The sequence below is a fragment of the Dipodomys merriami genome, unplaced genomic scaffold (assembly GCF_024711535.1).
Source record: "Dipodomys merriami isolate MVZ:Mamm:240054 unplaced genomic scaffold, mDipMer1.0.p SCAF_16, whole genome shotgun sequence".
NCBI lineage: Eukaryota > Metazoa > Chordata > Mammalia > Rodentia > Heteromyidae > Dipodomys > Dipodomys merriami.
In genome coordinates, this window is record NW_027202937.1 from 30,042,827 (window position 1) to 30,067,243 (window position 24,417).

A 24,417-nucleotide genomic window follows, 5' to 3' on the forward strand; every position below is an offset into this window, starting at 1 on the left:
GATGATAGAGGGAAATTAGGAGGGAGGCTAAGAGGCTCAGTGTCTCAAGTTTTGCCTCCAGAATAACTTTCAGCTGGGATGTTTTCTTATTAAAGCTGAGGGTTGGTTGGCAGGGATGGGGTCTGGGGAAGGGGTGGGTTAAGATGATTTCAGGGAGCATCAACCAAGAGGCATAGGCTGGTATCTTCTTCAGGCAGAATATTCTTCTTATTGAACGCTTTTTCTTCACTATGTGCAATGTGGCAGGAGAAGAGTCTGGAACCTGACTTGAGCCACTGGGTAAGGCTGTACAGGTTGTGGACTGCACAGGCATCCCTGGCCAAAGGGAGAGGAAAGACTGAAGTCCAGGGTGTGGGTGTTCCTTTCTTTGCCCACAGGTGCCATCTGCTTGCGAAGTGGGATGCCATGGCCCCCTGTTCTTTTCTTTAACCCACTGGAGGGCCATCTGTGCTGGTGGGATGGCTGCATGCAGTCTTGGGGTCTGGCTGCATGACAAGGCTTTGTTTCATCGAGACAAAGGCCATTATGCATATTGGAAGACACAGGGGTCCTTGTTACACAGTGAAAGCCTTGCCCTGGATCAGCAATAATGAGTACTCTCATCTCATTAGCTAATTACCAGCACCTCATTTACTGTATGGCTTTTGATTCACACACCTTGAGTCAAGACCATATGTGATTTTTATGCAGCCTACAAAGTCAGGGACATAATAATATTCGGAGTAATTGACCAGCAAATGTTTGTTCTAGGTATGTCTGTGTTGTTAGGACAATGGCTCTCATACATTGCCTTTTCGTTGCTTGCTTGAAGGACATATGTTTTGTTTTGCAACCTCCCTGAGTTTGCTGTTCCTCCTCCCCAAGCGCCACACACATTTGTTTGGGTGCAAGGCAAACAGATGGCAAAGGGCCAGGTATACTTCAAGCAGAGGCTCCGCGGTGGGAGCGGGGAGGAAGGCACACTTTGTGGAGCAGCACATCCTTGCTGGCTGAGAGCAGGAAAACCAGCTCTACAGGGACAGAGCCAGCCAGGCCAAGCTGACTCCCAAATGGCAGTTGGGGAACAGCAGGCCTGGGGGACGGGCTTGGATGGAACATGCTATCCTTATCCTGGTATGGTTCTGGGGGAGAGAGAGGGAGGGAGGAAGGGAGGAAAGGAAAGAGTGAGGGAAGGAAAGAGGGGAGTCCTACCAAGCAGGAAACCTGGTTTTCTGATGTTACGATTATCTGTGAGTTCATAGGAAGATACTTGAACAAGAGTAACTATTAGTCATCACTGTGAGCATCACAGTCTCTCCAGGCTCTCCCCCTTTGCTACCTAGTTATATCTAGGGCCGTTATGTCAGCTCAAGACATTCTTGCCAAGGGCGGTGGGACATACCTGCAATCCTCACTCTCTGGAGGCTGAGGTGGGGAAGGTCACAAGTTGGGGACCATCCTGGGATATACAGAGTGATGCTGTTTCCAAAACAAACAAATAAACCAACACATCTCCAGGATCTTGAGGTTCTTTGAGGGCTAAGCCTTGAGGCTACAATGCTTCCCATTCCCATACATTGTTCCCATGCAGCCAAGCCCTACACCAGGACACCAAGTCTGGTACCTTCTCTGCCCAGCCATGGGCCGGATTATTTCTGTTCTGCCTTGCCATGATCTCTTTCCCATTCCTTCCTGCCTTTGCCTAAAATATAAGCTGATTCCAACCAGGCATATAATAGTTATTATAAAATGAATATTATAATATGTAAAATATAAATATTATAATTTTATCATAACATAATATATGACATATACTATATGATATATAATCATATATAATATAAAATATAATTATCATTATATTATTATATATAATAAAGTACACAATTTATAATGCAATATAATAACATTATATAACATAATATATAAAATATAATATATTATTATATTATGTTATATATCATATGATATATTATGTATAATATATCATATATTATATTAATATAATAATATGAACTATTTTTTTGTTTTTTTTGTTTTTTTTTAAATTTTATTTTATTTTATTTGAGAACATACTGTACAGAGGGGCTACAATTACATCTCCCCAACGTATATTACGCTTTTTGTTACAATGAAATAGTTGATTTCATTATACTATAATAAATATACGTTATATATTAAATAACAGTATAGATAATATAATAACATCTATTAAACATAATAACATTATTATATATAACATATTTATATAATATAACATATTACATATAACAATATACTATAATAAATAATTTATAATAGGTAATACTATATAATATATATGATATATTATAAAATTCATTACATTATTTAATGACTATTATTCTATTATAGAATTGCATAATTATAATAATATATATTTTAATATTCTAGAGCTCAGCAAGCAGTAGGTGCTGAATCGAGGTTTATGGGAGGAAGCAAAGGAGGGCAGGAGGGAGTGGGGAGCATCCTTCTGTCCTTCCCTTCATCTAGGTTGGAGTTGACAGTGCGTGAAGTCAGGTTCTCATGGAGCACACAGCACAATGTCCCTAAGTTCTGAAACTCAGCAGTGCAGTAAACCCATAAACATCACAATCTGTCCTCCTCCTCCCTCTCACCAAGTGAATGAGCCCAGCATTCATTAGCTTACTCTGTGTTTGGCTCATCTGCTGCTCCTGTTACCAAATTCTGCAGCCCAAACTGAAACCACAAAGCACTTCTTCATTAGATCAGCTCTTACCTAAGGGACTAGATGGCATAAGAGTCTGGATTTAGAATCAGACCAGCTGAGTCCCAGTGGCTGAGCTCAGGGAAATGGGGAACCTTGGGCCAGCTACCCCACTTCCCCAAAGTACAATTTCCTCATTACCCACCCACAGGCTGTCCATGGAAATTGGATTATTGAGGTGGGAGTAAGATGCCCAGCACATGGCCTGGCATGGAGAAAATGCCCCAATTCTCATCAGTTTAAAAAACACTCTTTAGTTCTTGCCATCTTTCTTCCTCTGCTGGTGCACGCATCCCATGGACTATCCCAGAACTACTTACTTCCACTCTGTCTGAGCAGGAAGGAAGGAGGAAAAGCAACAGTCAAGCGGGAGAGGCTTTGGGTGCTTGAAGGTTTTATTTATTTATTTATTTTGTCTTTCTACCCTTCTTGTGTTTCAGGAAAGGCCAGAGAAGTATCATGGTTTGCAGCTAAGGAAATATTGGTGGATAAAGTCCCTCCCTCCAGGGTAAGGAGAACAAATGATGGAAGGAAAGAGTCTTATTTTTGGTTGCACATTGTGTAAATCAGCTTTCTGTCACCTTAATGAAATGCCTGAGATAACCCGCTTAGAAAGTCTCAGTTTTGTACTTTCCAGTCCTGGGTGGATTGGCTCAGTTGTTTTGGGCCTGTGCTGAAGAAGCCCGTCATGGTAGGAGCATAACAGTACAGCCAAGCCACTCACTTTACCAGCCAGGAAGCAGGAGGAAAAGGAAGGGCATCCAACAATTCCCTTCAAAGTCATGCCACCACTAGGCTTCACTTCTGGGAAGTTCACTGTCTCACAGGGCCAGGCATAGTTGTTCAACCCTTTAATCTCAACTACATGGGAGGAGGAAATTAGAGGTATTGTAACTCAAGGCCAGCTTGGGTAAAACCTTAGAGAAACCTCATTTTAACAAATAAGCCAGACATGGTAGTATGACCTGTGGTCCCATCCAGCTACATGAATGATGTTAAGTAGGAGGATCACGGTCCAGACTGGCTCTGAGCAAAAATGGAGGCCCTATCTCAAAACAAACAATGTTTTTGCTATTTGTAAAGCAAAAAAAAAATGGAAAGTTTGGTACCAGTGACTCATGCCTGTTATCCCAGCTACTTAGGAGGCTGAAAATGGGAGGATCGTGGTTTGAGGCCAGCCCTGGCAGAAAAATTCTTAAGATTAATTTTCAACTTATACCTACATATAGTGGTGTGTGTCTGTCATCTTAAACTAGGTGGAAGGCTGAGATTGGGAAGATCACCATGCCAAGCCAGTCCAGGCAGAAAACTCCTTGAGACCCCATCTTCACAGAAGGAAATGGGATGCATGGGTGCATCCCAAGGAAGATGGCATGACTAAAGTAGGAGGATTGCAGCTCAGATCTATTCTAAAATTAACCAGTGAAAACAAGAGCTATAGATGTGACTCAGTGGTTTACTTGGGTTACATTTATGGGCCAAACTACAGAACACATCAAAGGAAAGCTGGATCAGAAGGGATTTGCAAATGGTTACCAATGAATTAACTGAATTTTAATAGACTCTATGGAGAGGTCAAATGGTATAATCTTTTAGAAAGACTAGGTCAAAGCCCAACAATATTGACACCAGGAAATTGCTACCTGCAAGAAAGGGATGGGGCCAAGGGGCCAAGATTAGACTAATGAAGGAGAAAGGGGAGAGAAGGCAGTCAAAAATTCATTGTACATACTACAAAACTAAGAAAAGTAAAGAAAGGGGCGGGTGGAAGGCAGGCGCACTTGGTGAGGCAGTGACACTGATCAATTCGCATTGTAGTCATAAACGGCTTTGTTTTATGGCACTTGCTATGTACAACTACTTAAAGATAATAAAACAATGAAAATAGATGGATAAATTTGAAACTTGCTTAGGGCCAAACTGAATAATTAAAACCATACTCTGCTACAGAGGCATTGGTAAAGTGGAGAGCTCTGCCAGCCCCTGTAGGGACTGGCTTGTCAGGGGTGGTGAGGGAGGAGACAGAGGCGCGTGGGTTGCTGATGCAGAAACATGCAACCCGCTCACATCTGAGCCCTAACTGGTGGTGCTGATCTCTCCCTGACAACCCAGGCCACAATCAGGATGTAAACCGTTTCCATCTCTTACTGGCTATTTTTTAAAAATTCTCCATCTGAAAGAAGATATAATTGTTATATTTTCAGCTGTTATATTCAGTTCTTCTTGTCTTGGAGATGTGTCTTTATTTACAGGAAACAAGTTTAATTTAAACACACACACACACACACACACACACACACACACACACACACACTTTCTTTCAGCTGTTATATTCAGTTCTTCTTGTCTTGGAGATGTGTCTTTATTTACAGGAAACAAGTTTAATTTAAACACACAAACACACACACACACACACACACACACACACACACACACACAAACACACACACACACACACACACTTTCTTTCCAAGGCCTTTTTGGCCTGTTTCTGGGAGAAAAGATTTCCCTCAATCTTGTGAAGAGTCCATTGTTGCAGAATGTAACCGAGGGGCATGCCTCCACCACTTAGGTGAAATCAAAACACCAGAAACCATTTCAGACTTCCAAAGGGAATGGGGTTTGGGAGTGCTGTCCTTTGGATCTGGTATGGCTTAGTTGAAGGCTTGGTTCCTAGCTGGCTTTAAGATTGAGAGGTGACTCTCTCTGCTCTTTTCTAGCTCTTCTCTAGCTCTTCTCTTTTCTAGCTATTTTCTCTCTTTTTTAGCTCTCTCTTTTCCCCATCTCTCTGTCTTTCTCTCTCTTTCCCAGCTCTCTCTTTCCCAGGCCTTTCCCCACTGCGTGGAGGACCAAGATGGCCTGGTGCCAGCCTGAATGATGAATAAACCTACCCCTTACCTGAATAGCACGTGCGTGGTGCATTTCTTACTTGGCTACCTCTTTTTAAAAACCTAACATTAAAAAAAAAGATTGAGAGGTGATGAAACCTTTAAGAGTTTAAGAGACAGACCTAGTAGGAGGAAGTTAGACACCTTGCAGCGTGCCCTTGAAGCGGTTACTGGGACCAGTTCCTTTCTGTCTTTATTTCACTTCCAGCAGCCATGGTATAAACAACTTCCTTCACCCATGTCCTCTTTCAGGATCGAATGTGCCTTTATTAATTTGATTTTTTTTGCTGGCATTTTGCTCAATGACAGATTGGTGATGAACACAGTGTGTTCCTCTCATTTTAGTCTCACAGGATCAATTGCTCCCAGGTAAATATGATTAGAGCTTGCATTTACAGATGAGGAAACTGAACCTTAGAAAAGACCAGGTACTTGCACATTGAGCTTCATATCTCAAAGGTAGCCTGATTCTAATCATGTTTCCAACTTCTACTGTCTTTTTTCCCCTTCTTCTCCTTTTACCCCTTCTCTACTTCCTGTTTCCATTTAGATTTATGTGTGTTTCCAATGAGAATAGGATGTATCAGGGACCAGTGATTAGGTAAATCCATCAGGACAGGACCAGGGCCATCAGAAGTGGTCATGTGACTGGTGATTAGTGTTCTACCAATCAGAATGAATGACAGGGCTTCAGAAAAAAGATGGTATTTTTTTTTCCCCAATGCCATTCCTGGGGCTTTGAACTCAGGTCCTGGGTGCTGTCTCTGAGCCTTTGTCCTCAAGTCTGACTGGCTCTACTACTTGAGTGTCAGCTCCACTCTGGCTTTTGGTGGGTAAAGAGTCTCATAGACTCTTCTGCCCATGCTGGCTTCAGCCTTGATCCTTGGATCTCAGTCTCCTGAGTAGCTAGGATTACAGGCGTGAGCCACCAGTGCCCAGTTCATCTGTAACATGGCAGTGTAAGGGTGGGCTTTCTAGCTGCTGAATGGATTTGCTATTACAGGGAAGATTTTTTTTTTTGCTTTACTTTTTTTTATTGTAAAGATACTATACAGAGGGTTACAGTTACATGAGTGAGGTAATGAGTACACTTTCTCTTGAACATTGTTACCCCCTCCATTATTTTCCCCCTACCATCCCCTCCCTCCCTCCCTTCCCCGAGGTTCTTTTTTTTTATTGTGATTAAGTGATTACATAATTTCCAGAATTTCACAGTATTGTGGAATAATGATGCTCATTTAAAGTCACAAGTTCATTCTAACTTTCCTGGAGCAAATTGTCTATCACAGTCTGTAACATATAACGGTGTTCACATGTTATATACCATATATGTGATCAGCAGCATGGGGATATTTAGTAGTGGTTCAACCAGATGAGTGGGAATTCTTTGTTTCTTAAGTCCTGTTAGTTTTGTCGTATCACCTAACATTTTGGATTTATCATCCACTTATCAGGGAGACCATGTACCGTTTGTCTCTTTGTTCTTGCTTACCTCGCTCAACATGATTCCTTCTAGCTCCATCCATTTCCCTGCAAATGCCATTATTTTGTCATTTCTAATGGCTGCATAATATTCCATTGTGTATAGATACCACAATTTTTGGATCCATTCATCTGTGGTGGGGCATCTGGGTTGTTTCCATATCCTAGCTATTGTGAACAGTGCTGCAATAAACATGGAGGTGCACGTGTCCTTGTATATTGGTTCCTGTTGTTCAGGGTAGATGCCTAGAAGTGGTATGACTGGGTCGTAAGGCAGGTCAATCTTTAGCTTTCTAAGGACCCTCCAAACTGCTTTCCAAAGTGGTTGAGGAAAAACTTTTTAAGGGCAAAGCCAACTTTCAGGGAAGGACTGAGGAAAAGAACCACAGAGAGTTGAAGGTAAAGGCTTGACAACAGCAAGAACCTCCCAGAAATCACTGGCAGACACAGGAACTCCTCAGGATTCAGCACTCACAAGAGCCAACATATCCACATATAGTTAAATCACACCAAGTTGTGTTCTCTTTTACAGTCAAAAACTTCCAAGTGGGGCAGGGACCTGTCCCAGAGGGCTTACCACCATTCTGGCCAGACCTTTGCCTAACGAAGATTTTCTGGAACACTGGAATTTCCTTCAAAAGTATTTCTTTAAATGATGTATACAAAATGTTGGAACTTCCTCAAAACTATGAAGAAGGCTGAGTAGGTACCAATGGGTAGACCTGGCTGATTCCCATGACAGACTTGGTCCTGGGTAGAAAATAATCCTGAACCAAACTGTTGCTTTCCCATCAGAACTCTACTGTAGATAAATCTTTGGAGTTTTTGATGGCTTGTTTTGAAAAAGTAGTAAACTCTGTTTATGAGGACAGAAGCAGCTTTGGGTTATTTGATAGATTGTCTGAGAGTCACAACACCTTCTCTTCCCCAAGATAGCTGCCTTACGAGAACCTGGTTGTAGTACCAGCTCCCCTTAACATACCCTGCCTTCTGGGCTACCCAATCCATAGCCGATCTTAGTGATTGTATTCTGGCTGAGATAAATAAATGTTGATCATGACTTTGGCCCTTTCGCCTTCCTTTTAATAGTAGACTCCTAAACACTAGAAATGTTCTTAACTTGCATAAAACTCATGGTGGGGAAAGTTAATGCTCATGGCAGGACATTAAGACATGGCCCATTTGGGGACAGAGAAACATTTTCTTTTTCTCCTATGTTGCATCCTTCGTGACATTGCTGAGCACTGATGTATTCACTCAGCCTATATTTACTTGAGTCTCTAACATACCCCATCCCACCACATACATACAGACACAGACACATTGTCAAATTCAAGTTCAAGGACAAAGGAAAAGGAACAGCTGGGTTCATTCATGTCCTTGGCAGGCTGTGACTCTGAGCTCTGGGACATGGGAGTGTGCAGAATATCTGGAGAGCCTGTGCTGGCTGTGGGATTGTGCACCAATAAAGGATCTGTGTCTCAAATGCGAGGTTGTAGGTGGTCAGAAATGTCTTGTTCATGTGCCTAACAGTGCTAACCCTTATTGTGACCAGAGGTTTGTCCTGAGCCTGGCACCATCATGCCTGTTTTTTTTTTCTCCTGAGCACTATGGGCTTAGATGGAGATACAGCTATGTATCATTTTTGTCTCTCCACAACCCAGAAAAGGTTTAAAGGTTTACTAGTCATTTATGGCCAGCCATTTCAGGTAGTTGAATTATGTGTATACAGGAATTACAAGCACCTAATAGTTTTCTGAACTATGGAATTGTTTTTCCTCCTTTAATCTACCACAATGGTAGTCTTCTGGATGTCAAAAACGAGTAAATGATACAGTCAACCAGTCCGCCCTACTGTACCCCTTGGCAGAAGCAACCATTAGGCCAACCATTAGGCACACGGGAAGGAGCGGGTGGGAGGATCCACAGTGTGGAGGAGGGGTTGCGGAGCTTAGGTGTTATCTTCACATGTAAGATACATGTGAGGTGGCTTCAGCTATACTTGGTAGGCAGCTTGCTTGTTCACTGAGGCATTAGAGGAGGATTTCCACACAGGAATGAATGAACCCACTACTGGACATGTGGTTTCTTAATATTTCAGGAGACCACTAGCTGTATGCTTGCAGGGACAGTATTTATTTTGCTCCCTGGTGCATCCTAAAAGCATAGTATCCTATATGTAATGTTTAATAATAATTCCTGGAAGGAAGGAAGAAAGGAAGGAAGGAAAAGGAAGGAAAGAATTAATGTCATCATATGCTGAGGCCAGGTATAATTATGTTTTGGGGGTTGGTATACTTTAGATCTTGAATGTTCTTCCAAAGACCCATTGTTAAAAGCTTGGTAATTGGGAACTGATGGAGCCTTTAAGAGGTGGGCCTATGGGAGGTCTTTAGGTAATTGGGGGAGGTGTTCTTGAAGGGGATTATGGGACCTGATCTTTTTTATCCCTCTTACTCCTTCTGTTTGTTAGGTGAGTTTGCTTGGCCATATAATCCTACTGTGCTTTGTCATCGGTTAAAGTATCAGGGCCAACAATCATGGACTTGAACTTCCATGTATTTGTTAGGGTAATGGCAAGCTGAAGGAGGTAAAATGAGTGTGGATCTCAGTTATCACCCCAACCCACCCCGGTTCAAGTGCATAGATACTGCCCAGGAGCAGCAATGGCAGAATCTTCCCTGATCCTCAATTTTTGGCAGGCCACCACCCTCTTGACTTTCCTAGAACTACTCTGCTGTATTGCTGTATCAATGGAAGAAATGGTCTGGAGGAAATGGCTCTAACAACAGCACAGAATTAAAATTGTTTGTACAAGCGATGAACACAGTTGTGGGACACCTGGTTTTATTCTGGGAAACTGAGGGGAAATGTTCTTCAAGTGTGAAATGGACGTGAGTCTGAGATGAGAAGGCATGACCCTGAAGTCTGGTGAGGCCACCTAGAGTGTCCTGGAAGGTGGATCATTCCAGGGGCCTCATTCTATCCACAGAGCCTGGCATCACGTGATCCTAGAGCAGACTTTGGCAGCTATACTCCAAAAAAGCATCACCTTAGAGCCATTTTCTGTCATCTCTTATAGAGTAGGTGGGTCTGGGGGGTCCTGGAGTTCCCATGAGATTCAGTTTCCAGGCCAGTCAGGAGCAGATAACAGTTGCATTGGCACATGCCACGGTGGAGCGTTTTTCATTGTATAGTTCCAGCAAGACTTGGTATTCTCCCTGAAAAGGACACAGGTAAAGTATTAGGGGAACGACTCACAGTCCGGTCATCCATTTACTAAGTACAATCATCCCTCCACACCCATGGCATCCATGAAGTCAACAGTTGATTGAAAGACAATTGCATCTGTAATGAACATATACTCCTGGAGGAGTGGGAACTGATGGAATTAGGTAGTGGAGTTAGGTAGTCGTTAATAGGATGCTAATAGGTGTTAATAGGATGTCTCTGGCTGCTAGCTGCAAAAGAGGCTGTAGCTGGTGAAGGTGAAGCCAGGAGGTAGGGAGTACTGCAGGTCAGGGATGGGAATGACTTGGGGGGGTTGGGGAGAAGAGTAAGACTCTGGATAGATTTCAAAGATGAGCTAGTAAGATTCCCTGTGTGTATACAAGATGCAGGGTACCGGAATCAAATACAGTGAAAACAGGGGTTATACCGTGGAGGAGGAACATACCAAAGAAACAAAACTTTACAACCTCGGTGGGAGGGGGTGAGTGGTGAGGGGTGGAAAGGGGTAGAGGGGAGTAGTTGGGGAGGTGGGGAAGGAAGGGATAGTAAGGGAAAAAACAAAGGAGGAGGCAACAATGCTCAATAAGAAATGTACTCATTACCTTACTCATGTAACTGTAACCCCTCTGAACAGTATTTTTACAATTAAAAACGTGTGTATGTGCTTGTGTGTGTGCATGTGTGTGTGTGTGTGTGTGTGTGTGTGTGTGTGTGTGTATGTGATTTCCTGTGTAGAGGAAGGATAGATGGGCTAAAGGTGATTCCAAAGCTTCTGGCCTGAGCAACTAGGATAGCAGAGACTATTCCTGGGGTTTGGTTGAAGGGGAATAGGTGGCTGTGTCTTTTAAAACCAAAAAACCCCCCAAAACCCAACTCAAGCCAGGCATAGTGGCTCATGACTGTAATTCTAGCTTGTCAGTCAGAAGGCTGAGATCTGAGGATCACAGTTCTAAGTCAGCCCAGGAAGATCAAGTCAAGAGACTCATTTTCAATTAACCAACAAAAATCCAGAAATGGGACCATGGTTCAAGTGGTAGATTGCCAGCCTTGAGTGAAAAAGCTAAGGGATAATGCCTATACCCTGAATTCAATCCCAAGTACCAGCACTAAAAAAAGAAAGTATTCAATATAAAAGTTTTAAGTCCCATAGCCTAGAAGTGAAGAAAGATTGGGTTTTCTTCTTTTACAAGACTTTTAAATTATACTTAAAAGCTCTAGGAGAAAACTCTGGCAAATTCCAGAGCAGGGAGGCTGGAAAGTCTCACTGGGAGAAGAAAGCTAGTGGAAATCCAACATGGCCACTGAGATGATGGCGGCTGAGATCATGTCAATTTAGCAACTCAGAGATTGGGATGGGAATGAAACAAATATTGGAATGCAAGTCAGTTGAAGAGAGAAAGACACTGAACTTCTTTCGGGTTGTGGATGCTCAAGAAGATGAAGTGGAAAAGAAAGCCTTGTAAATTATTGCGTACTTTTTTACAATTCTTTTTATGTATTCCATCAAATTCTTCCTGTAGTTGCATACTGAAAATGTATTGCCATGTCAGAGTGGCCCAAATCCAGACATTTCATAAATCTCATTTGTGTGTGTGTGTGTGTGTGTGTGTGTGTGTGTGTGTGTGTGTGTGTGTGTGTGTGTGTGTGTGTGTGAAAAAGGAATGTGTCTCAGCTCTAAGTCCTACCAGCAAATACTTAGGATGAGAGCTTCTTGTTTACTTGGTGGAAACCTGCTGGGTTTGGAAAGTTGCCAGCTAAAACTGTGTTGAAAGTCAAATCCCCAGAGGCCTTATTAAGAGGTTGGACCAAGTAGAACCTTTAAGAAGTAGTTAGGTCATCAAATTGGAGCCCTCCGGAGTGGATTAACTCATCCATGGACCAATGGGTTAATGGGCCAGTGGCTTTTCTGGAGAGCAGGGTTTGTTATAAAATCTATTTTGCCTCTGTGTCCTGTGATGTCTTGGGCTGCCTCAGAAATCTGTGGGGATGCCAGCTGAAAGACCCTCATCTGATACTGCCCTTGACCTTGGGCCTCCCAGCCTCCAGAATGTGGGTCACATAAACCTTTATTCTTTAGGAATTAACCATTTTTAGCTAGGCAGTAAGAGCAATCTAGACCGGACCAAGGCACAGTTTGGGGCAGAGGAGCTGTAAAAGCCTTTGGGGTTTTGTATATTTGCCTTCATTGGAAGGAAGTCCAGCCTCCCCAAGCACAGTTCCTAGCCTGCCTACTGCCTCTTATGTGCTGCTAGCAGCCCTGGGCATGTGGAGATGTAGAGATCAAAGATCCTGTGGACAAGACCCAGCAGCCCAATTCTCTTTTGTGTGTGTGTGGGCCTGGCATTTGAACTCAGGGCCTGGGCGCTATACCTGAGCTCTTTTGCTCAAGGTTAGTACTCTATCACTTTAAGCCACAGCTCCACTTCCCTTTTCCTGGTGCTTAATTGGAGATAAGAGTCTCACCAACTTTCCTGCCAGGCTGATACTGAACTGGGGTGATATTCAGATCTCAGCCTAGCTTTGAGCTTCTTTTGCTTAAGGCTAGTGCTCTACCTCTTGAGCCACAGCTCTACTTCTGGCTTCTTCTGAGTAGTTTATTGGAGATAAGAATCTTACAGACTTTCTTGGCTAGGCTGGCTTTGAACCACGATCCTTAGATCTCAGCCTCCTGAGTAGCTAGAACCATAGGCATGAGCCATGAGCATCCAGCAGCAGTCCCATTCTTAGTGGGCTTTGTGCCTAGAGGATTCTTGAAGGTTCAATGACACATCAAAGGCTAAAATCAAACATGTAAGTGCCAAATATGTAAGTGCCCACTGTATAGTAATATCTCTCTCTACTGCTTAAATAAGGGTGTGTGTGTGTATGTGTGTGTGTGTGTGTGTGTGTGTGTGTGTGTGTGTGTGTGTGTGTGTGTGTGTGTGTGCTGGTACTAGGACTTGAACTCAGGCATTTGGTGCTTTTTCAATCAAGGCTGGCATTCTACCACTTGAGCCACAGCTCAACTTTGGATTTTTTTGTTTGTTTTGTTTTGTGTTGGTCCTGGGGCTTGAACTCAGGGCCTGGGCACTGTCACTGAGCTTCTTTTGTTCAAGGTTAGTTCTCTACCATTTGAGCCACAACTCCACTTCTGGCTTTTTTGATAGTTTATTGGAGATCAGAGCCTCATGGATTTTTCTGCCCAGGATGGCTTAGAGTCTCAGTTCTCAGAGCTCAACTCCTGAATAGCTAGGATTACAGTCATACCAGGGCCCAGTTTAAACAGTCTTTCTATGTAGTCCAGGCTAATCTTGAACTTGAGGTTTTTCTGCCTCAGCCTCACCTAATTGAGATTACAATCATATGCTACTACACCTGGCTAGAAATTGTTTTCTTACTGACAGAATATAGATTTTTTTTTTGTCATGGGGCTTGAACTCAGGAATACTGTCCCTGATCTCTTTTGCTCAAGGCTAGTGCTCTACCACTTTGGTGATAATTGGAGATAAGTCTCAGAGACAGACTCTCCTGCCTGGTCTGGCTTTAAACCATGATCCTCAGATCTAGTTTCCTAAGTAGCTGGGATTACAGAAGTGAACTACCAGCACTGGGCTCAGGAATATTTTAAACTGTTTCATTCCTTACTTTTGCTTTTCTTTGTTTTTCCTTTTTCCTTTTACTTCTCTCCTCTTTCAAGAAATAAACTGTTCAATACAATAACTAAATAACAACACAAAACAGAAAACCACAATCTTACCGTCGGAATAATTACACCAAGATTATTGATGGGACCCGCGTAATAAAGTTGCTCTGAAAAACATAAAGCATAGAAAATGTTATTCAATCATTTAAAAACTATCTGTGTTGACGGATGACAATTGTGGATACTAAAGTGCCATAATCAATAGCCACTAACAGAAATGCTTTATTTAGCTTCTTGATCCCAACAGACTCTTCATTCATTTGCTCATTTATGTGATTACATCTTTATTGTTCTCTTACCACATGGTAGGCACTGGGGAGCCAGGTACACATTGTTTACTGTCTACCAAATAGACTGATAATACTGAAAGAACTAAGCATGATAATATCTAGGTTGTAAAAGGTGCTTAAAAGAAATGAGAGAGGGGTTGGTATGGTGTGAAATTGGGGCTGGAGCTAGGCTGCACAGGATGAAATTGTGAGACCATTTCTCATAACTATTTGACCTCAGACTCAGATGCACATTTTGTCTTTAGTCTGGGGTTCTTTGTTTTTCAGTCATTCTAATGTAAACACAATGCCCTCTTCACAGAGTTGTTAGGACTTGAGAGTTCATCAACATAGACCATGGATAACGGCATCTGGAAAGCATTTGATGAGTATTTGCTAGCCCTGGGACCCAGGGACACAATATGTGACAGAATGGCTGATGCAGGAAAGGCATCTCTACGGAGACTTTGGAACTAAGCAATGGATGTAGCTCGGTGGTGGAGTGATTGCTTAGCATGTGTGAGGTCCTGGGTTGGATCCAAAAGAAGGAAAGAGGAAGAAGGAAAAGAAGGAAGAAAGGAAGCAAAGAAAGAAAGAAGAAACAAGGGTGGGAGGACAGGTGACAGAGAGGGAAGGGAAGAAAGGAAGGAAGAAAAGGAAGAAGGGAAGGATGGAAATAAGGAAGGAAAGAAGTAAGAAGAAAGCAGGAAACTAAGAGTGAAGTCCTGAAGGCCAATGTGCCAACTACTTCAACAGCCGAGAAAAGAGAGTTTTAGAGCAGCAGAGTACAAACAGAGGCCCTGATGGGGATAAAAGACAGATGGGAGGTGGGTTTGCTGAAGCAAACTGGATCATCCTGGAGAAGCTTGGATACATGGAGAGGCACAAATATTTTAGCACATTGAAGGCAGGGCAAGAGTTTGGGCTTCTGTACCAAAGGTAATGAAAAAGGTGTTACAAGCTCCCGTAAAAACCCTTGGGAGAACAGAAAGGGGAAGTGATGGACTGGGTAAAGGTGGAGGTGGAGAACCACCAATGAGAGCATGGCATTAGGAGACAGGACTCAGGCCGAAACGCTATGGAGAGTGAAGGCCAGGAAGCGCTACAGCCCACACCTCTGGCTAAAGGAAGGACCAGGTGGAAGAACCTGGTGAGGAGAAAGCCATGACTAAAGAGCTTTATTTCCCGGAAATAGTTAACGAAATGTCTTTGAAGGCAATTTATGGAAAAGGAATTTTGGGTAAGAGAGTCAGTTGAATGGAATTTTTCAAGGTCCTACTACTGGGGAGCTAGAAGGTGGAGGAAAGTTTTGATGTGAGATTTTAGGAGTGAAATATATCTATACCTATATAGCTGTATCTATATGATATAGATATATGCAGTTTCAAGTCATTTAAGTCTTTTTATTGTTAATAGAAAGGTGATATACAGAGGGTTTACAGTTATATGTCAGGTAATGAGTACATTTCCTTTTGGACAAGGTCACCCTTTCCTTCACCCTCTCCCAGTTTTTCTCTCCTATTTCTATCCACTCATTTTCAGTAGTGTCTAGTGTGAATACAACTGTTACATTTGTTCACCCTTTGCCCCTCCATTTGTGTGCCCCACTTACCCTACTGAAAACAAACTAACAAGACAAAAAGCAAGAAACAAAACCAAAACAGCAACAAAGAAAAAAACCTCCTATTTTCATTTCCTGGAGATCATCTCAGTAAATATGGCTGTCTATGATCAGATGCCTATACGCATTGTGCCTTTGTGTGAGGAGTGGTGCATTTTTACAGTCTGTGACAACATCCAGGATTGACATGACAGGTGGTGAGGATGGGGAAGTGCTGGTTGGAGGTAAGGAGGTGAAAGGATGTGCAGGCTTCAATACTGAAGTCAGCCAGAGGGAAGAACCTCACCAGCTCCTCAGGTGATTACTGCCTTCTGATTCTTGGGACCATGAACTTAGCACCACAGTGGCTACGACTTCAGACTCTGGGGTCAGACCGTCTGAGGTGAATAGCTCATTTTCCTATTAACTCAGGCAACCTGACTTCCTTGGGCTCCAGTTTTCTGACCAGTAAATGGAGTGATGGTGACGCCCACCTCACTGGGTCATCACGCATCAGCACCTGGCCCAGGCTAAATACCCAATACATGTTTTGCTATTAACAAACCCACTCAGCAGTCCACACTGGTGGATAAGCTCAGGAGCTCTGTGGGGGAGCTGTATACAGCAGTGCACATGAATGATTTGTGAAGAGCTATTTAAGTCACTGGCCACCTGGGAGTATAAATCATTGGTTTCTGGGGCTGTTTATTTTATGGGATTCTGTCTTCTTGTTTGCATACCTCCCACTGCACTGTGGTATCTAACTCAAACAGGGCTGTTGAATGAGGCTATTGAATGAGTAGAGCCAGAGTCAGCACACAGGTTTGCTAATCCATTTCATTCATGCTCTAATTCACCCTTTCTACCTGCTGGATGGGTGGAGCCTGGGATGACATTGGATTAAGGAGCAAGCTGTTCAGAGTACTGATGGGGTATGGACAGGTGTGGGAAAAGGGAAGTAAATAAACATTGGGTTATTGATGGTATTGCACCAAGCTCTTTTGATGATATAGTGGCTTCCTGCTTTGCCCAGCACCTGTCTTTCCATAACTGCTCAGAAAATATTTTGGAATATTCAAACTGTCCCTATTCAAAAGGGCTTTGGACCAGGGACAGCATGGCTCTTACATAAGCAGTTGCCAAAATTGAGTGAATTCAAAGGCATGAGGATAAGTTCCCTTTTAAAATGCTGCTACAAACCGGGCTTTGGTGGCTCATGCCTGTAATTCTAGCTACTCAGGAGGCTGAGATCTGAGGATCATGGCAGGAAAGTTCATGACACTCTGATATCCATTAATCACCCAAAAACCTGAAGTAGAGCTGTGGCTGAAGTGGTAGAGTGCTAGCCTTGAGCAAAAAATCTAAAGGACAGCACCCAGGTTCATGTGCATGTATGCGCATGCACGTGCACACGTGAGCACGCATGCACACACACATACACACACACACATACACACACACAACTCTGCAGGGCAATCAGGGATTGAAATCACGGGACAGAGGACAGGAGACTAGCTGTTAGAATAGCTTTTGACTTCTCTTAATACCCAGGGTCTCAACATATCTATCCTTTCTTTCTTTGGTCAGTTCTTGGCACCAGACAGATGTAACATGCAAATACACAAACATAACATGCATACATATTCATGGGTGGTGTCAGTTATTCCTTTATCCACACTAAACATCCTGGGACATGACCTGAGAAATGCATGTTTTGCTATGCACAATTTATTGTGCAAACATTATTGTGCAAACATTGTGGAGGGTACATACACAATTAGGTGGTATAATCATATGGAACACCATCAGATATATGGTTTCTGATAGGCTGAAACATTGTTTTGTGACACATGGCTACTTGGCTTGGGACAAGCAGGAGTTTTACTAGAAACTACTAGTGTGGATGATGTGGTATTGGAAGCAGACATGTCAAAGTTCTGGATCTTATCTTCAAGGACCTTTCGGTGTTGCTGGGGAAGACACAGTAAGAATCTACACCAAACCCTAATTGTGAAGAGTGAGGGCACTGAATCTAAGTGTGGAGGGTTTGTGGGGGCAGGGAGGGTGGTTCCCCCTGGGACCAACACATTTTCATGCCGGTGCTTTGTGTATCCCAAGGGAAAACCCTTCCTGGCATCCCAGCACATGTGCAATGGAATGTCCCAGTTAACAATCTAGGACCTATAGGAAATTATCTTTTTCCAAGTGGATATACTCTGCCAGGACATTAGAGCAGAAGGTCAAGGAGACCTCTGCCTGGACCCTTCTGGTCAAAGGTAATTTCATTGCAATCCCTAGGGCTGTCAAATTTCTGCCTGGCTTTCTGCTTTCTTATAACCTCTGTGACTCCTAGATGCCCTTTTCAGAATTACTCTTCATTTGTTCCATGGAATGGGTTTTTGCAATCTACAGCTCAAGGATGTGATTTCTAGGGGCACAAAACACTTGAGTCGCAGCTGCCATGGCTTAGGAGTTAGTGTGGCCTCAGCTCAGAGTCTGAGAATGAAGAATGGATGTGCCAGGCTGCGTGTGGTCCAGTTTATGCTTCCATGCATTGCTTTGGATGACATAATGCAAAAGATTTGACCTAGCAGGAGTTCACGACCCAGTGCCCCTACTTATTGGCCAAATGATAGTGGGCCATTTGCTTAAATGTCACCCCACTCAATCCTGTCCTTACAAAATGTAACTTGGAATGGCTGCTTGCTAGCAGAGGAGGGCTGGAGAACTTATATACAAGCATACTAAGCACAGCAGGGTCCCCAGAAAGGGGAGACGCAGCAGTAGTTACTATTCACTGTTGAATATACTGCTGAAATACCGAATAAACTAGGTTTTGGGGATCTTTTGGTGGAGCCATCATGCACAATCATTAAATCCTTTGCCTATGTTTTGAAAGCTGGATTAGACTGCCTGTGTGTGTGTGTGTGTGTGTGTGTGTGTGTGTGTGTGTGTGTGTGTGTGTGTGTGTGTGTGTGTGCGCGCGCGCGTAGGGGGGTGTTGTGTGTGTATGTGTGTGTAGGGGGCGTGTTGTGTGTATGTGCATACGGAGTGTCGGTACTAGGGCTCAGGGCCTCGTCCTTTCCCTTGGTCTTTTCACTCAGGCTGGCATTCTGCCACCTGTGCTCCACTTCCATTTTATGAATGTGGCTCTTGAAGGAACCAAATGCCTTTAAGAGGTTCTCCTGTGCTCATTCGGGTCCCTTGATTTGCTAGGTGTGTTCTTCACTCTTAACAGGTCCTTTACTGGGGTGGAAGATTTTCATTAAATTGGTCTGCTACACTTTGCACTTTCAATGGGAGCTTTTATTTTTGTGGTAACAGGGGTTATCAAGATCTTGACAAGAGTTGCAAGTAACTCATGGAGCTGTCTTTTTTTGGTTGTTGTTGTGAATTTAATGAAACAACATCTAAAATTGTACCTTTACTCCTTCCTTTCTCAGATCCTCTCCAGTTCTGAGATCCCTTTAATTAACATCCTCACACTCCAGGGCTATAAAAAGAGCCCAGTATATTTGCAGCCATTTCTTTCTTTCCTTCTTTTGAAATCCTCACCTGTTTTAAAAGATATTCACATCCCTAGTTGGGAACATCGATATTTTAAAAAACTGATTTGTGTTTGTTTTTTGGAGAGGAAATTGATTTCTCTTATTATATTACTATTTTATTTCATTTCTTTTTGTGCTGCTCAGGGGATCAGCCTCATGCATGGTAGGCAAGTGCTCTACTACTGAATTCCACAGCCCTGGAAAATAATAATAATAATAATAGTAATAATAATAGTAATAATAATAATAATATTTGTGCTGGTCCTGGGACTTGAACACAAGGCCTGGGCACTATCCCTGCTTTTTTTTTCCCTCAAGGCTAGTGTTTTACCACTGAAGCTACAGTTCCACTTCCAGCTTTTTAGTGGTTAATTGGAGATCAGAGTCTCACAGACTTTCCTGACCAAGCTGATTCTAAACTGTGATCCTCAGATTCCAGCCTCCTAAGAAGTTTTAAATTGTGGAAGATAAAATTGTGAAGATAAAAGGACACTGATGGACACTGTGGGATGCTGATTGAACCAAGGCCAGTGTCCCGCTTTGCCTTTGCTGTCAATAAGCAGTACAGATTCTGTGCTGTAGGGGGTGTGCTGTGCTCATGAACTCTGCTAGGCAAACCTCCCCATTTCCCAGCTCTTCCTAGCTCCTCACAGCCATTGCCTCCAAATGTGGACACGTTCTACAAAAATACCATCAGCATGGGAACATTATGAGGGTGCTTAGCAATGTAAAAATACTTAAGAGTAACAATATATGATGCCAACTCAATTGGTATATCTAGAACAAAGATTTTGGTTAAAAAGATTATTTAATTAATTTTGTTTTTGATAAGGATGGAACCCAGGGCCATTGATGTAGAAAGCAGGCGTTTTACCACTAAGATACATCCCCAGACCTCATTCTGAGCCCCTTTTCTAGATAGGGCATAGGAAGGCAATTATCACCCCAGTGAATGATTGACAAATGATCGACTTTATCTTTAAGACACATATGGCTAACATAAGCATCCTTTCACCTAGTGAGCATTGTTAAAATTACTGTTTTGTGATGAGAACACTTGAGCCTACTTTCTCAGAAGATTCCAAGTGAACAACGCAGTATGGAAATCAGACATCTGGAATGGATTCAGTGTCCCCACTGTACCTCTGTACCCTCTGACCAACATCAACCCCTCTCCCTTCTCCTTCATCCTTACCACTCTCTACTGAGTTGATAGATTTAGTCTCTTTTCTTCTTGAGAGATTCCACACAGAAGGAGATTGTATAAGATTTGTCTTCCTGTGCCAGCCTAGTTTTGCTTACAATGATATTTTCTAGGTATATTCAATTCCAGTTCTCAGGGCTTCTTACATGCTTGGCTTTTTTTTTTTTGAGGGGGGGGGTCCGGTCCTGGGGCCTGAACTCTGGGCCTGGGCGCTGTCTCTCAGCTCTTCAGCTCAAGGCTAGCGCTCTACCACTTGAGCCACAGCGCCACTTCCAGCTTTTTTCTTTTTGCTTATGTGGTGCTGAGGAATCAAACCCAGGGCCTCAGTCATGCAAGGCAAGCGCTCTACCACTGACCCACCTTCCCAGCCCCACATGCTTGGCTTTGTTGCTCATAGTTTGCACTCTACCACTTGAGCCATGCCTTCAGTCTGGCTTTTCGCTGGTTACTTAGAAATGGAGTTTCATGGGCTCTTCTGCTTAGGCTGGCTTTGAACCTCTATCCTTCAGAGCACAGCTTCCTGAGTAGCTTGGATTGTAGGCTGGAGCCACCAGTGCCTAGTCAAATTATCATTTTTAATTATTTCATTTGCTGTCCTGGTTTGAGAGTTTTTTGGAGCCCCCCAGGCCTTTTAAAAATTAAAAACTTTTTTGGGGGGAATTCTGGGCTTTGCACATTTCTGAACCATTTTACCCTTGGAGCCTTGGATTTCTTTTTATCTCTCAACCAACCCTCAGAAGTCTCAGACTTGCCTGACTGCGATGTCTCAGAAGAGTCTTGCTGGGCCTCCCAGTCCATTGCAGGGAGTGGTCCTGGTGAGTGGTGAGTGGAACCCCAAATCCAATTTGCACCCATTGGGCCAGCTCTGGGCTGAGTCTCACGGACAGATTATTTTGGTGTCTGGGTCACAACCCCTCAGCCCATGTTGGAAAATCCCCACCAGTGTGGTGGGAGGCAGCTTCTTCGATATTTTCCCAGCTCAGGGCTCTCAGCTCCCTGGGCATTTGGCTTTGGAGGAGCCAATGGAACAGGGAAGTACAGGGAAGTGGAGTCCTGGGGAATGTTCTCAACTGAGTGTGTGTGTGTGTGTGTGTGTGTGTGTGTGTGTGTGTGTGTGTGTGTGTGTGTGTGTGTGTGTGTGTGTGTGTGTGTGTGTGTTGGGGGGGGTGTCATCTGACATTTAGGACAGTTTTTAGCCACCCACTGCAGATCCTCAAGGATTCTGATGGATGGGGCATCAGCTCCCTACCTTGGTGATCAGCTTCCTGTCAACACTTCTGAATGGCTTTTCCTCCTCACTCAGTTCCTCTCCCTCCTGACTTCCCTCTGCTTCATGCCTACATCTATCCAAATCTTTGCTAGGAGAAAACACTGAATGAGCATGTCCTGGTAGAAAGTGTCTGCTATGTTTTCAGTATGGGTCATCCTCACCAAATCTCATACTGGTCCCTGGTGTCATAGAGGTAGTGAGACTTTAAAATGCCTCTGGGTTAAGAGGAATCTATCCTGACAAAGCGATTGAGTCCTCCCGGAAGTGGGGGTCTGCTTTCCAGAGATTGGATTAGTTATCATGTGAGTAGGGCACTATTCAGCTGGGTGTTACCTCATGTCTCCTCTTTTTCCTGCTTGGCTGTGCTGTCCTCTTTATTATAAATCAGCATAAAGTCCTCCTCAGGTGCAGTGATTGGGTCTTGGACTTCTCAGCCTCCAGATCCATGGAGATCTCTTTTCTCTGTCAATTCTCCAGTCTCAGGTAGTTTATCACAGCTGCCAAACACAGACTAAAACCACTGCCTGCTTTCCTATGCACATCAGCGCTATCCTTGAGCTAGTTGAGGTACAAGAAGCTTGGCTACCAGTATGCTGTTTCTGACAATAGGGCCATAAAGCTGAGACATACATCAGAATGTTCTGGATGTAGCTCCCTGATTTTTGTTCCAAAACTAGCAAGGAGAATTTCCATGCCCTGCATTGTCCCTGAACTACACACTTTGGGAGAAGACAGAGACAGAAAGAGAGAGAGGGAGAGAGGCACACACAGAGAAACAGACAGACAGACAGACAAATAGAGAGGCAGAATGAGACAGAAAACAGGGACAGGGCAGAGAGAACCACAGCTTTGCATGGAAGGGGATAAGCAATAAGGAAAGTGTGGTTAGAGGAGGAGAAAAGCATGACTAGCCTATTTTCTTCAGTCTTTTGGATGGACTTTTGCTGCCTTTGAATAGTGGACCAGTGTGGTGCAACCTTCAGTGAAAAAAAATGAGTTATTACAAGCTGGATTTGAAGATTTGGGGATGCCTTGACATATCAGTAGATACTTTATTTTGTGTGTGTGTGTGTGAAGACCATTTCTGTTGCTACTAGAAGCTCAGTCATTAGAACTTGCTCAATATAACTCCCCAATTGGGGCCAGTGGCCCACATCTGTAATCCTAGCCACTCAGGAAGCTGAGAGCTGAAGATCTGGCTTGAAGCCAGTCTAGTCAGGATGTCCATAAGACTGTTACCTCCAATTAATCATCAAAAGGCCAGAAGTGGAGGTGTGGCTCAAGTGGCAGAGTGCCAGCTGTGCGTGAAAAAGGTAAGGGACAGTGCCCAGCCCCTGAATTCAAACTCCATAAGCACGTACACAGAATATATTACTTCTAAATACTTCCTGGAAACACTCGGAATTTTGTGCAGTCCCTTTGACTGAACTGAGGGTGAGTGTGCTCTGGGACCTCTCAGTGGGATCTTTTTGGAATTGTCACCATACTTTAAAGTTCAAAACTATGTAATAGGAGTTTGGATTACTTTTCTTCTGCATGGATTATCTTAGCTTGACCTCAGCCATGCTCCTTGGCTCTCTTCCCCAGTGTATTCAGCCAGGCTTGTGAAGAAGTCTTTACTGCATAAAGAGGCTTATTGTTATTGACAAATTGAAAACATTCACTGCGAACTTTCAATGGAGCTCTTACAAAATTACTAAATAAGACTTCTCAGCTGGGTGCCAGTGGCTTACACCTTTAATGCTAGCTACTTTGGCAGCTGAGATCTCAGGATCATGGTTCAAAGCCAGCTAGGGCAGAAAGTCCATGAGACTCTTCTCTCCAATTAGCTATCAAAAAGCTGGAAATGGAGCTATGACTCAAGTGGCAGAGTGCCAGCCTTCTTTTTGCTCAAGGCTGAGCTCAAGGCTCAGAGATAGTGCCTAGGATCTAAGTTTAAGCCCTAGTACCAACATACACACACACACACACACACACACACACACACACACACACACACACACACACACACACACACAGAATTCTCTTAGAACTAGGAGCCTGTAGTTTATACCTGTAATCCTAGCTCCTCAGGAGGCTGAGACATGGAGAGTCACTGTTCAAAGCTAGCCCAAGCAGAAAAGTCCTTAGGATTCCATCTTCAAAGGAATCAGCAAAAGGCTGTGTTGGAGGAATGGCTCAAGTGGTAGCATGCAAAATGCACAAGCTGAGCAAGTGTGAAGCCTTGAGGTCAAACCCTAGTAAAAGGAATTCTCCTAGGTCGATTCATTTGAGGTCCTCTACTCATACCTCTCTGATGATTCAGATTTATGCTCACTCTCTCCACTCTTTTTCCCTAATAGTAGGCTGGTTTCCAACAGAGATGGTTTCAATACATGAGTCATGTCACTGGCTTTTGGACAAATAGCTTCTTTTGTGGGTCGAGGATGTGGCAGGTGGGAGTTTCTGGGGAGCCTGGGAATTGGTGACAGTAACAGCCCAGTAGTCAGCCTTTGATGGAGCTTTGATAGAAAGCAAT

The 24,417-nt window shown here is 43.4% G+C and overlaps 1 protein-coding gene and 1 long non-coding RNA gene across 3 annotated transcripts in view; one reads left to right on the plus strand and one right to left on the minus strand.

The window, feature by feature from the left end:
• Positions 1–24,417, plus strand: part of LOC138828465 (uncharacterized) — a 113,435-nt gene that overhangs the window by 21,457 nt on the left and 67,561 nt on the right. For both annotated transcript variants that reach the window (XR_011372251.1, XR_011372250.1), the window contains exon 3: positions 3,166–3,233. This is a non-coding gene — a long non-coding RNA (uncharacterized lncRNA). The remainder of the gene's footprint in view (positions 1–3,165; positions 3,234–24,417) is intronic.
• Ly86 (lymphocyte antigen 86) overlaps positions 6,776–24,417 on the minus strand; it is a 54,492-nt gene continuing 36,850 nt past the window's right edge. Inside the window, exons 4-5 of the mRNA XM_070024632.1 lie at positions 14,063–14,115; positions 6,776–10,316 (exon numbers count right to left, since the gene is read on the minus strand). Coding sequence (XP_069880733.1) covers positions 10,233–10,316; positions 14,063–14,115 — 137 coding nt within the window. The 3' untranslated portion in view covers positions 6,776–10,232. The remainder of the gene's footprint in view (positions 10,317–14,062; positions 14,116–24,417) is intronic.